Below are 13,888 nucleotides of genomic sequence, written 5' to 3'. Positions count from 1 at the left end.
AGATTTTTAACAAAAATTGTATTGGTAGTCCAGAGAAATGGCTCGGGTTAAAGATGGTAGCCACATCATCACATCATGAGGAGACTTCACTGGATCCCGCTATATCAAAACATTTCAAAGTTTTCTTAGATCAACGACACTACAAAAGTGGTAAAGCTATCTGTTTAGAATTATCCACTCTGTCTGTATGCTCTCATTTAATTTATATATGTCTTTATTACCTATATACAGACAATTGCTTTTTATCCTTACAGAAGAGCAGCCCTAATTAGATAAACTGCTTGGGAAAACATTAGTCTTGACACTTAACAGGCAGCTATTATTAGGGTTTAACAAGCACATACATGAATAATGAAAATAAAAAATCATTTGTGAAACAAAAATTTGCCAACGTGTTGCTGTTTTAGGATGCCTGCCAGTGCAGTGGGTTTAGTTATGAAACATGCAATCTTCTACATATTCTATTGTCAGGGATTGGTAGTCTTTTAACAAAATGGAGGCAATTGGGGATTGTTACCAAGCAGCTTTCTCCTTATTCAATAGTTAAAGAACTCCAAACTCGATGGCCTTTAGATTAGCTTGAAAACACTTTATATACTATACAGTAGTTTATTGGAAATTCTTTTCAGCAGCACCAATGAGAAGCACAAAAACGTCTGGACTATTGAACAGTGGAGATGTGTGTTACATAGAATAACAATTCATGTCACTTGGCAAACCAATGAAGTGGGTCTGGCATTTGCTAGTACATTTCCTGACTGCATTGTGTCAAGTATATATTTTTGTATGGAGGGTATAACAGTGTGGATCGGTTTTAAGGGGATGAGCATTTTCCCCTTAGTTCCAGTGAGATAAACTCTTAAGGCTGCACCATCAGACATTTTGTGAAATCCCATCCTTCAAACCTTTTGCAAACAGTTAGGGGTTGTATGTGATTCTCCAATATGAATGTACAATCTTAGACAAAGTGAGGTTGCATAAAGACATGAATGGATCATGTCAATGGATCAAGAACTTGACTGACCTGCATTGAGTCCTGACCTCAACCCAACATTTTTAGGGAGTAGTTACAGATCAGACTTTATTGCAGGCTTTCTTGTCAAACACCAACATCTGGCCTCAAATGCACTTCATACAGAATGGCATAAAATTCCCACGAACCCTCTCCTGAACCTTATCCAAACCCTTACCCCAACAATTGAAATGGTTGTAGCTACAAAAGGGTGGGATAGCATGCTTGATTGGGTTTGGGATGTCATTCAAGTTCATATGGAGGTGAGGCCAGACCTGAAAATATATATTAATGATTTTCAATCTTGCAAAGATGTTATCTAGAGGTAGAAAGCTGGAAAATACATGGCTCAAACTTTAATCTGAAGTAAACTGTAATTCTTCAAAGAAGTGACTTGAAGGAGATGAATATACATGGACTTTACAGGAAATTGGTTTTAACTAAATTTGAAAACATTTAAGGGATTTAACTTATGCAAGATATTGTATTTGTAGATTGATCTTCTGCACCTTCAACAATATTTCCTCCTTTATGTCCTTTATGGTCTATTTTGTTGTATTACTCAACTAAAACAACCCTGCATCATATTATGAAGTTTATAAAATCAGTTTCAAACTTAGATCCTAGAATTACTTTATTTCTGGATGCTGTTACCATGCTGTGCCCAAACACTTATGTAAAATAGTTTTTTAATCATGATTTTCCGAGTGAGTAAGGAGGAGGAAAAAAAATACAAAAGAAAAAAAGAAAAAGAATGCAAGCGAGCGAGTGAAAGAGAGAGAGAAAGAGAGATGGAAATGAAGCCCGTGCACACTGTGGTGTGACATTATAAGAGCTGACGGCTCCTGTATCTGACGTCTGATGTGTTCTGAAGTTCACAATGAGCCTCCGGTGAGAGGCTGGATGAATCATCTGCGGAGCAACAAAGAGGACGCTGAATGGGAGCTTAGATCTGAAATGACTCCAGCGTGAATGTGTTTATTAGAACAGGAGCGAACAGACAAGGTCGAGCAGGAGAGCAGAATATGGCTACCGCAGTGACTGACGCGAGTGTTACCTTGGGAGTTGATGCCATGGGAGACAGCTTTTAAGAAAGAGATTTCTTTCACTGTATGTGGTAGATTTTTTCACAGCATAGGAGGAAGTTAGTCCTTAAGTATGCAGAATAAGTAAAGTTTGAAACTGATTTTCTGTAAATTCAAAAGTTTAGTCAGAGGAAACATCTATTTATAATTTTAACTCAAATGTTAGGAGAAAACTTTAAATTTCCTCATACTTTTGGAGCATGAAAAACAATTACATAAAAACAACTTGTAGCCAAGAGAATAATATAAAACTAATATTTTTTCTTTTAAGTACATTTTTCCCATATTTTTTTTTGTATTACCTTTCATGTTGATGAAGATAGTTATTTTTTTTTTTATATCAGTAATTCGAAACACTAGTTACCATAGAGCACAAATAGGGAAAAACAGATGCCCTCTTCACCCGTTTAACGTGGTACCACATGTATGCACCGTTATGCTGAATTGCCTTGACTCTTGTTATTAAAAAGTGCCCTAAAGTAAAATAAACATAATTATAATGAGGAAGATTTATGAAATAATGATTCAGCTGGAAAGATCTCAGAAATTAAAAACCAACTAATACTGAACAAGACTGGCATCCGCTTTAAATGCACAATCATGCTAATTGTCATCATTTAAACCTAATATAATAGCAACTATAGCTTGTGGTTGAGCTTCAAATAGCAGATCAGTGAGAACAGCATTGTCTGCCTTGGTTACTTGTGAATACATTACCATCCGCCCCTTCTGTCTGATAAATAACAATATTAAAACATTTTTTGTTTCTCATATCGTGCTACAGTATGACACTGAGAGAAAGCTAGACAATGTCTGTGATTTGTCACTGTGGACAATCAGGTGCCGGTACTTATACTATTTTTAGCACAGCACAGGTTCCAAGCTCCCCCAAGAAATCTATATTTTTCAATAAAGCATCAGAGGAAGAAAAATTGCCCCATATTACACAATATCTGCACAGACCAGAGGAAGAAACGCAGTGAAACGATAAAATATAGAGCAGAATGGAGCTTCTGGATCCTAGTGTGTCTGAGAGGTAGATTATTCTCTATTTGAAAAATCTATTTCAGGCCAAGAATTGCAACCACACTGCAAATACATTATTTGCTACAAATACAATAAGTAGTACAAAAAAAATATATATGCATTAAAGAAAGGAATGGATAAAATGGCATGGAGTTACTGTAGATATGTTGTCCACTGAAAAGTCTGAAGTCACATGACTTAACAGACTCAGGTTGGTTATAATTACGCAGTCCGGCATACAATAAATCTGTGATTACAAGATGGCTTTATTCTCCTGAAGTTTCTACAATTTGATTACTAATAAATAGGTTTAGATGTCTGCTGTAAAGATTGTACATGTTACACATGATGCTGTGAATAATCACGGAGCAACAAGGATGAAAATGAGTGAAACAATAGCCAAAGTCTAAAGCAAATCTTCAAAAGACATAAAAGAGTTTCATTACAACAACCCTAAAATGTTACTAGAAATTTTAAAAGACATGTTTGGAAATTAAAAAAAATGTCAAACAATTACATTTTGTTAGTTTCATCAAATGTGTCATTTAGTCTTCTAATCAAACTGGCATTTGATTACAGGTTATCTCTTTATGTGTATGATTCCCTCAAAAGTGCTGGCTTTCAGAGATGCTCTATATATTCAGCCTTTATCCTCAGTGTCAAATGGATGTTGGTGCGAGTGAGAAAGAAAAACTGCCGGCAAGAATTTCGTTCCCTGTCTGTGTGTGTTTGCGTTTGCGCGTGCTGCTCTGCTTCTCTCTACATCAGGGTAATTCGGCATCCGTGTGTAATTTCTTTACCATTTTGGCTTTGATCTGAATCCAAGCCCTTAAAGCTTACCATGACTTTGTGTTGCCTCCCTGTAGTTGGGGATGGATGCTGGGGGTAGAGTCAGGAAAGGGGTGGAGAAGAGAGACAGAGAGAGAGAGAGGGAGAGTTTTATTTTTAGCTTCATGGCCCAACATCCGACTGTGTTTAATCAAGTGTATGTGTGTGGAAGGGGTGTATAGATATGTGTGTTTATGTTTGGATTAGTGTCTTCAGCCTCTCGGTCAGAGGAAGGTAATATGCTTGACCAAAATAAGTTCTTGGGACACATTCATATAAAGATGGTTTAAAAGTGCGGAGCTAGCGGGAGCTTTGGGTGGAGTGGGGTGTGCGAGAAAAGAGCAAGGCTGACGGACACACAGCGAGGGTAGAGGGGAGGGAGGGAAGACACTGTAGAAGAGAGGATGGAATGAATAAGCAATCCTGCTTTTCCACTTCAGGCACATGCATCTTGCACAGATCCCATGCATGCTTCCTCTCCCTAGTACTCTTTGTTTTCCTGAGCTGTCCTTTATTTTGTTTCATCTCCCCTCTCCTTGTACCATCCAGCAGGTCCTCCTTTGTCCTTCCCTTCTTATGTTATGTTATCTTTATGTTATTCAGTAACCCACTGAACCCTTTTTCCCTTTATCCTTCTCTTCCAATGCTTGCCTTGACACCCATTCAATTGTGCATGCAGATATGTGCCCTCAAAAACAAGCACAGTTGCACAGTTAAAAGGAAAACATAGAGAAAAGGGAGATTTGTTGCCTTTTTATTTTTTTGCAATGGGAAACTCTGTAAAGTCTTTAAAAAATTTCGCCAAAAAGGTAAGCTTTGCTCTGAGGTTTTTCACCCTGTGGTCGTCTCCCCTGACTCCCCTGACTCCCCTGACTCTCAGTGCATGTTTGTGTAATGGTGTGTCACCAACCGGACCAGTGGCTGTAATACTTGACTGAATCTCTCCTGACTGATCCCTCTGTTCATTTTGAGATCTCAGTCCTGAGCTGTTGGTCTTGATTCAAATCTAAATGGGGAATTATTAAAGGTAGAATTGATTTAATAGCTTTTAGTTATGATAGTTGACAGAATTGTTAAACAAAATCTGACCTACGGAGTCGTTTTCCGAAGACTCTAGCTGTGGTTCTTGTGTTATACAGGATGAACAAAGATTTTTCCTTGATATGATTAGGCTCATGTTATCAGATCCAAAAAATCATGAAGTTCATTCAGCAGCAACTGCGATTAGTCAATGTGTGAGCAATTTTGCCATCATTAGAGTCAATCAGATGCAAAGTACAACCTGATATGAATTATATGGCATTTCTGAAATGATAAAACTTGACAAATTCATCTCCTAATGTTCTCTTCATATTGTTTCAGCCGTATGCTTGCTTGAGCTCTCATAATTACAATAGTTGCTTTTGCAGATGAACATCCTTGAGGAGTCTTAATATGACAAGCAACTGTTGATGCCATCTGTTCGAACCATGGTTTGATGATCAAATGTGTGCTTATGTGTTCTTTTTTCAGATTATATAACTAGCACAAGGATTCATAGTACTTTTCTGGCAGGATGTGGCCTTGGACAGCCCTGTTCCATGCATCGCTTGCTCAGATTACCCAGTGGGCATCCACTCCTGTGGCGAGAACTGTAGAAATGCACAAATTGGCATTGAGAGTGGCACGATGACAGATGGAGTTTGAAGGTTGTTTGTAGAATATCATAAAGTAAAGCATGTATGCAAAGGAATATTCCTACTGCCTTTGTTTGTGTGCAAAGATTATACTAACTCATGTCAGAGAGGGTTGAAGCAGTAGTTAAATCGGTGCTTTGTTATTCTCTGGGAGTTCAGTCAGTTGCTTTTGAAGTTATTTGATAATCCTTTTTTAGTTAGCAGAACTCAGCATTTTATTACCTAAATTTGATTAAAAAAAAAACATATATGTAAAATGTTTGAACTACTAAGTGATGGTGGGGGCTTGTTTGATTTGATCCACTCGAGTCTTCCAATCTGGCAGGCAGTGATTGTTTTAAATTCTCTCATTAATTTGGTCCGCCGCTGTGAGAACAACATTTACCTGCTGCTTGATTGGCTAATTGGTAATTATAATTCCATGGCTAGCTAAACGTTTGGCTTATCTTTTAGGACAACATGATTTGTTTACAAAGTAAGTCTAAGGAATCAAACTGAAACTTGTTTGCAAAATAGAACACATTAATGTGAGTTTTGCAGCAACTGGAGTATCTTTGCAAAAGTTTACACATAAGGAATACCTTATTCTGAGTTTATACAATAGAGCATCAATAACTAACTTTTAAAATGTGTTTTTTTTAAAGAACATTTTAATTATTTAAATTTTTTAGGGAGATGAAATAAGTTTTTTTTTTAACATAAAATGTTTATTACTATACAAGATATGAAGATATCCATCAGTTCTGCTGGGCATGATGGTGAAATGCATGTCAGATTCTTGTATGGCATCAGTTGCTTTGTCATGATATATTACACCCTGTTTTGTCCAAGTGAGCTCTTTTATCCATCATAACTAACCCTCACACCTTCCTATGACTGCCAGGCATAAGTCAGTCCACAGTCACTCCCCTGCACTCCCTATGAACCCCTAACCCCACCCTACCTCCACCCGACTCCTTGTTGACTGCACACCTCAACAAACTGAGTCTCAGTACCCCTGTCTTTGCCTCTGCTCCCATTTCTGGCCCCTCACCCTGGATGCTGCTGAAGGACAAGAAGAAGAACTACAAAGCAGTGCAGTCCAGTGAGGAAGGGGGATCTGGGGGGGGCCATCTTGAGCCGCTAGTAGCCCTGGCCCAGAACGGAGCAAACATGCACAACGTGCTGGGGCCTGCATGCATCTTTCTACGCAAGGGCTTCGCTGAGAGGCGGCTGGCTGTACGTAAGTCCAGGACATATAAAGTGCATGCATTGCAAAGGAGATTAGCACAAAATGTAGCTTATGCACAAAAACTGTCAGTAAAAAACAATACACTTTAAAACAAGCATTTGAAAAATGTGGTGTTGCTCTGAGTTTATTTCTTTCTTTAAGTTTCTTTCTATAGCGTCAGTTTACAACATGTCATCTTAAGGCCCTTTAGAGAAACAAGTCAAATAGATCAGTCCGATTGGTTTACGTTTTCCATCAAGGAAAACCAGCTGATTCCAGGGAGTCATTGACCTGTGGGACACACTGCAAGAGGATGGTGCTTGTAGGATTTTTTTCACAATCTTGTTAGATTGAAGGAGTGTTCTTGGTTGCTGAAAACTATACAGTGTTGTTTCTGTGGGGTTTTCATGTGGTCAAATCATGTGGGATTCTTGAGGTTAATATTGGGAACAGGGTCAGTGGTAGGGGTACATTTCTAACATCACCATAGACCAGAGGTAGGCATCGTCGGTACTCGACTGCAACTGTCCTGCAGCTTTTGCATGCATTCCTTCTTCAACACACCTGAAACGAATGAATGGTTAATGGTCAGGCCAGAGACGACATGTAGCATCACCAAACTAAATATATGGTGGTAGCAAACCATAAGATTAAGAATGCATGGAAGGAAAATTAATGTTTTACAAAATCTTACCAGAGAAAAAAACAGATGAAAACCCAAATAAGCTATTCTTTAGTGGGAATTAGGCATGGAGAAGGTGAGATAACAGAGGAAAGGGGGCAATATAGAGAGCAAATTAAAGAAATCAGATGAGAATGGTAAAACAGGATAATTATGACATAGAGCTGAGGAACAGAGGAAGTAACTCAACCTGGTAAGACTCATACAGAAGACAAGAAACAATTATGGAGTTTTATTGACATGAGAAATATGGACACTGAGACTCAGGCCCCGTGTGGAAGATGTGAGAATAGAGAGTCATCATGTTATGATTGGGTGTCTCCAACCTGGCGCCTGACACTGGTGGTGGAATGGAGGAAGATGGAGAAGGGGAGCCAGAAGAAAATGAGGATCATGGCGCAGATACGGTGGAAGAGGGTTGCATCTTGGTTTCAAGCAGACGTTAACATGGCAGAGGAGGCTTTACAATAATGTTGTGGATGATAATCGGCCATGGCGGAGGAGTGGTGTGAGGCTGATAGTCTTACAACAGCAGGGTACAGTATACTGTTTAAAATTTTGCCTGGGCTTCATTTGATAGAAGCTGACAGAAATGCAGGAAAGAAATCTTAGAAAGTGATCATCATATCCACTAAAGGTAAAAACATGGCAATAAAAAAGCAGCTACGTTTGGTGGACACAGGGAAAATATAAAACCAAAGGACACAATAAAAGATCATTGTCAAAAATATCATGAGAGAAAATAAAACTCTCAACCACTGCAGACCGTGGCAGGACACAGGTTACTGCACCTTTTAAAGTCATTACTGACATATTCAGTTTTCAGTTCAGTTGTTTTTTTATGTAAAAAAAACAGTATTTTAGCTCAAGGATCAACTTAAGACAGCCACCGTAAAATAGTTGTAAAACAGAACCTATTTTTCCTAATACGCTGACAACTAAGTGGAAACAGAGTATTCAATTCCTCCCTTGAAGAACTCACATTAATAATCGAACATTTCTAAAGTTTGTCTAATACTCGTTCAAATATACCAAATATCACTCAACTGCAGCTACTCTCAACATGTTTTAATCTCTTTGTGTTCTCATGAATGAGCTCCTCCTCTCTGAACGGATTCAAAACTGTAAACCGCTGGCATGCAACCCAAAAGTGCTTATTTTTGTTTTCTACAGCGGCATGTTGTGAGGAATAATGCCTGCTGGCATGAGTTTTAACATATGTCAGCCGCAGTTTGGGTTATAACCTTGCATTTGTTTCCTTTGCAGGACCGAGAGCTGAGACCAGAAGAGCTGGATGGTAGGTTAACGACAGCACCCATCACATTTATTGGCTGCCTTGTTAAAGGAGAGCTCTAAAATAAAGCCTTAAAATATTCATCTATTACTGCAGTTATAAAATCCTACACTGCAAATGTTTATTTTAGTATTTTGTTCTAACACCAAGGAAAAATATAATAAATGAAACTCTGATATTTTAGGTTTACGCTACACCAATGTTAAACAAAGCCCTAAATCTGTTAGACACTGTGAAAAAATGGGAGAGATATGAAAACATGCTACTCAAAAGAAGAAGCTGTGAGACTGTGTGCCTTTAACTTCTTAACATAAACAGTTGGGAGAAAATGACAAACAAGCTGGACAAGGATCCAGGTTTTTTTTTTCTATAAAAACAACAGGAAAACAAAATGTGCAATAATGCCAGTGCAATTATTATCTAAACATCTTTTTACACATTTTTATCAGTATTAGCAGAAGAGACATAAAAAAATCTAAATTAGCAGTTTAAAAAAAAAATGTTTTCATGTAACTTGTGTAACTCTTATAGAGTTGCGTGAAGCATTCAAGGAGTTTGACAAAGACAAAGATGGATTTATTGGCTGCAAAGACCTGGGAAACTGCATGAGGACGATGGGATACATGCCAACAGAGATGGAGCTCATAGAGCTGAGCCAACAGATCAACATGAACCGTAACTTTTTTGGTTTTCATTTTATTTCCTAATTATGTTTTTTTTTATATATATATATCTTTTTTACATCACAACTTTGTAAATTATTTTCCATTTGATCTGTTTCTTACTCTTTTTTTTCTAACAGTTGGAGGACATGTTGACTTTGAGGACTTTGTTGAGCTTATGGGGCCCAAGCTTTTGGCTGAAACAGCAGACATGATTGGAGTAAAGGAGCTGAGGGATGCTTTTAAGGAGGCAAGCACCACCACATACTGAATACACATACATGGAAAAAACATAATTATCATCTCATTAAATAAAACTTGTTTTGTTGCTGCAAACATCAGTCACATTGTAACTGTGAGATTCCCTGCTCTCTATTAGTTCCTCGATTTATAGCAAACAAATTAGCATGATTTATCCAATGCCATGCTTGACAGCTGGGATGTCACTCTTTTGTTGAAAAGCCTTATTTGGACTCTTCGAAACATACAAGCCGAGTAGTTTAAAGGTATAGTGGAGGATGTTTTTTTTGCGGTTGGATCATCTAAATAAGTGGTCCTTCTAATTGGTAATTATTCTTGAGATATGTTTATGTAAGGCCTTCGTATGTGCTTGTCTCAATTTTCACTTATCGATGTTGAGTCTGACATAGTGGAAAAATTTCAAATCTTCTTTTGGAAAGTAAGCTTGTTTTAAAAAATCAGAGCGTGCACGAGGAGAAATGGGCTAGAGACAAATTAAGTGCACTTATTTTTAAGTCATCCTTTTTTTTTTAAGTCTGTAGAGATGAAAGGCTGCAAAAAAACCAACAAACAAAAAGCTTAGAAGGCCAAGACTTAAGGCAGCTGCTTATCTTAATATTGTTTTTTCCTTATTTTCAGTTTGACACAAACGGCGACGGCCAGATCAGCACAGCTGAACTCAGAGAAGCAATGAAAAAACTCTTAGGACAGCAGGTACAGAGCTGCTCACAGAGAGACTGCCCTCCTCTCTGTGAGCCTCCATCAATCAGTGTCCGACTGATTTCTCTCCGTCTCTTTTCACGTGTAATCTAGTCTGAGTAAATGCCACAGAAGCTCACACTTTCGTCTCAACTTTCCCAGGTCGGACACAGAGATCTGGAGGAAATTCTGCGGGACATTGATCTTAACGGAGATGGACACGTAGACTTCGAAGGTATAAGAGCTCATATGCATTTCTATTAACATGTTAAAACACCGTTCCTTTTTTCTTTTAGTTCCCAGAAAGTTTCTATAGACACACAAAAACAAAATAGTGTCAGTAATATCACATAGCATGCTGATGTATGAAGAAATATCTGTCAGTTTATCTCTGAGGCAACATCTGACTACATCTTGAAGATGACCTGCAGAGAAAAAGATGAATACATAGTGTGATGTTGAAAAACAGAGTAACAAAGTGTTACTTTTTCTCAGCTAATCTGCTGTATGGGGTAAATCATTGTGCTGCAAACTGCGTGAATTTAAATTTGAAAGCACAGTTTCTGACTCTTTGAATGTAAGATCACAATCACTGGAGCACCCTACCTCGTTAGAAGAGCTTCAAAGATATCTGATGCAAAAAGAGCATAAAAAAAAAGAGAAAACCCTGCCAGATGTTTGAGAGGAGCTTGAGTAATTTTTGTTTTTCTCCATGAGCTCTATTACAAAAGGACATTTTATTTTTATTTTATTTAACCTTTATTTTACCAGGAAGTCCCTTGAGATAAAATCTCTTTTCGAGGGAGACCTGGCCAAGAGGCAGCAGTACAGTAAGACTATAAAAACACAGGACAACATAATAAAATCAATCATAAACTAAACTCTAGAATAACAGTTACAATTCTCTGTGCAAGCAGTTTTCAATAGTGATTTAAAATGCTGTAGCGGAATAAGAGTCCGTAATTGCAAGGAGTTTTGAATATTGTCCATGACCATGGTGCTGCACTACGAACATGGTGCTGCATGTCAAACTGTCCAAAAAAATTATAATATGAGGCTGATTTATACCTTCATCCAGCTGCCACATTTTAAGCAAAAGTCAGTTGTGGTGGGTTTGTATCAACTATGAAACCATTGAACTGAAAAACTCTTTAACCCCTTTATGCCCATTGTTGGAAATGTGCAACAAACCCTTTTTATTACCTGTACAAAGCTAATATAGTTTTAAGCATTAAGATTAAGCATTCAGTGTGGACCTGGGAACCTTCTGCAAGCTCTTGTTTCTGTCACGGCTGGTTTCTAATGGTGGATGTCATCATTGACCATAATAAATGTTGTCACAAATTTGTAATATACATACATTTCTAATTATTTTTGATTTAATTTTGTAGTACTAATATAATACTAATACTAACACCAACACTACTACTAATACTGCTGCTAATATCCATCTTCTACCTAGGCCCAATAATTCAACATAAAGTGAAAGATGCATATTATGCTTTCATCTCATTGGTTTTTAATCTTTTTTTTTTTGCTTTTATCCTCAACAATAGCTGTCTAGTTATAATAGTTTTTAGGGGGGGTTGATAGTTGTTAATTCCTAATTTTTAAAATCAAAAACATAAAATAGATTACCTAAATAGTAAAAATGGACAAGAACATAGCACATTAATTTCAGTAGAAATGATAAATGTTTGCAATTAAAAAAAACAATAAAGTTATGAAATGCTGAAAATATTTGGTAGAATTTATTTAGAACAAAACTAAAGCAGAGCACATAGCTTAATAATCTTTCTTTTTCATAAACGTTCCAGAATTTGTTCGAATGATGTCCCGATGAGTTCCTGGCAGAAAGCCTTGATTGGATACTCAGCTGGAGAAGCACGGAGAAAGTCTGTTGAAGAAAAACGACAGGCTTCAAACTTTCCTGAACTGTGAAGATGGCAAAAACATATCAACCTTGTCCCGAAACTGCCTCGCCGAAGCAGAACGGCTGACGCTTACAGCCGGGAGCATCACTGTTAATAACACGCTGCTGCTGTTCCTTCAAGCATAAACAAAACCAATGGCTGCACTCGTGACTTTTGCAGAGTACATTTTTCAAACATGTTTTCCTTTAAATACTAGAACATTTCTATGTGTTTACTGACCCATTAGGCCAAGGGCACATATGATGTCTGAGGTAGTCTCCTCAAACACCAGAAGCCTCTGTTAATACTGACTGTAGCAGATTAACTTAATAATATTTAACACAGCAACATGAAGCAACTCACAATCCTTCAAATGTTTGACTGCAGTGATTATATTTAACGCAAACACGACAAGCAATATAGAAACATCCCATATCATCTAGTCACATCTCTGTTTGAATTCTGTGAATCTTGTTTCTTTCTCCATCATACACTGTTGATGTTTAATGTACATACATCTGCTAAGACAAACCCATATTTGTTCAGTAAACCTGTATAATGTAGCACTGGCTTTTCTGTGACATACATGTGCAATTTCCAGTGTGCATAAGACATTCATGTAGCTGCAAACATCCAGTAACAAAAATATCATTACTAAAAGAGTTTTGATTAAGTCAATGTTTTATTAATTATGATCATTACCTGCATGAATAATAACACTGCGTTCAGAACAGTTTTACTGATCTGTGTTTGAGAGATTCAGTTAACAGATTAGTTTATATCAGATAGATTTAGATGTGATAGAAGTTTATTATTTTGGGGGGCTTGTATAGTTTCTTATTTTTAAGGTGAAACGGTGAAACAATTTTAAGCAATAAATACCTCAAAGTGAGCTAAACCGTATATGTTACTTTGCTGAAGACATTCCAATCTCTAAATCCTGTGTCATTTCTTTGTTTCAGTAAGTGTAAAGAAGCAAGGTGAGCTTCTTTATACGAAAAAGCCAAAGAACGTTAATCATTACAGCGGGACAGCTTTGACTGTCCTAGACTGGACACATGAAAATATGCATGCTTTAAAGTTCAATTATATTTGAAAAAAGGAAATCCAATTTTGTGATTTTTTTTGTCTTAAATGTGTGAAACTATGCATGATAGAAAACTACTGAAATTTGTAGCAGATGATGAAAAATAAAGATATCTCTTTCAATTGGAAAATGTGTGTTTTTTTATGGAACAATATTCATGTTTTTTTGTCTTTGATATTAAAAGGTAAACATACACAAAATGATTAAAGCTTCAGTGTGTAATTTTCAGCGACATCTAACGTCCAGACTGCAGACCGCAGCAACATGAACATCTCCCCCCCACTGCTTGTCCCCCCCAACAGTACGGCGAGTGTTACGGGACAAAATGTCTTCCACGACGTCCCCATCACCTACTGTACCTTCTCAAGTGATGAGGTTTGTTTAAATAGGTAATTTTAATACTGCCATCTATTGTTCAGTACCGTCTCAGTTCATCTCTCTCAACTTGCCGTAGTTACTTTCGAGCGTAATGGG

General features: G+C 37.4%; 1 protein-coding gene across 3 annotated transcripts in view; it reads left to right on the top strand.

Annotated features, from left to right (window-relative positions):
* The window catches only part of LOC107091265 (calcium-binding protein 1-like), a 28,661-nt gene extending 15,157 nt beyond the window's left edge, over window positions 1-13,504 (top strand). The window contains exons 1-8 of one of the 3 annotated variants that reach the window (XM_015385091.1): window positions 4,443-4,769; window positions 6,678-6,845; window positions 8,786-8,816; window positions 9,345-9,488; window positions 9,616-9,725; window positions 10,355-10,429; window positions 10,577-10,649; window positions 12,232-13,504. In XM_015385091.1, coding sequence (XP_015240577.1) covers window positions 4,719-4,769; window positions 6,678-6,845; window positions 8,786-8,816; window positions 9,345-9,488; window positions 9,616-9,725; window positions 10,355-10,429; window positions 10,577-10,649; window positions 12,232-12,257 — 678 coding nt within the window. In that variant the 5' untranslated portion in view covers window positions 4,443-4,718 and the 3' untranslated portion in view covers window positions 12,258-13,504. Of the gene's footprint in view, window positions 1-4,442; window positions 4,770-6,677; window positions 6,846-8,785; window positions 8,817-9,344; window positions 9,489-9,615; window positions 9,726-10,354; window positions 10,430-10,576; window positions 10,650-12,231 lie in introns of those variants that run through there. The other 2 variants (XM_015385089.1, XM_015385090.1) reach the window with 2 other exon arrangements.
* Window positions 13,505-13,888: the final 384 nt, after the last annotated feature.

Source organism: Cyprinodon variegatus, unplaced genomic scaffold, assembly GCF_000732505.1.
Source record: "Cyprinodon variegatus isolate N-32 unplaced genomic scaffold, C_variegatus-1.0 Scaffold331, whole genome shotgun sequence".
Classification (NCBI taxonomy): domain Eukaryota; kingdom Metazoa; phylum Chordata; class Actinopteri; order Cyprinodontiformes; family Cyprinodontidae; genus Cyprinodon; species Cyprinodon variegatus.
The sequence above is the reverse complement of the archived record's forward strand: the minus strand, read 5'-3'. Positions and strand labels throughout refer to the sequence as shown.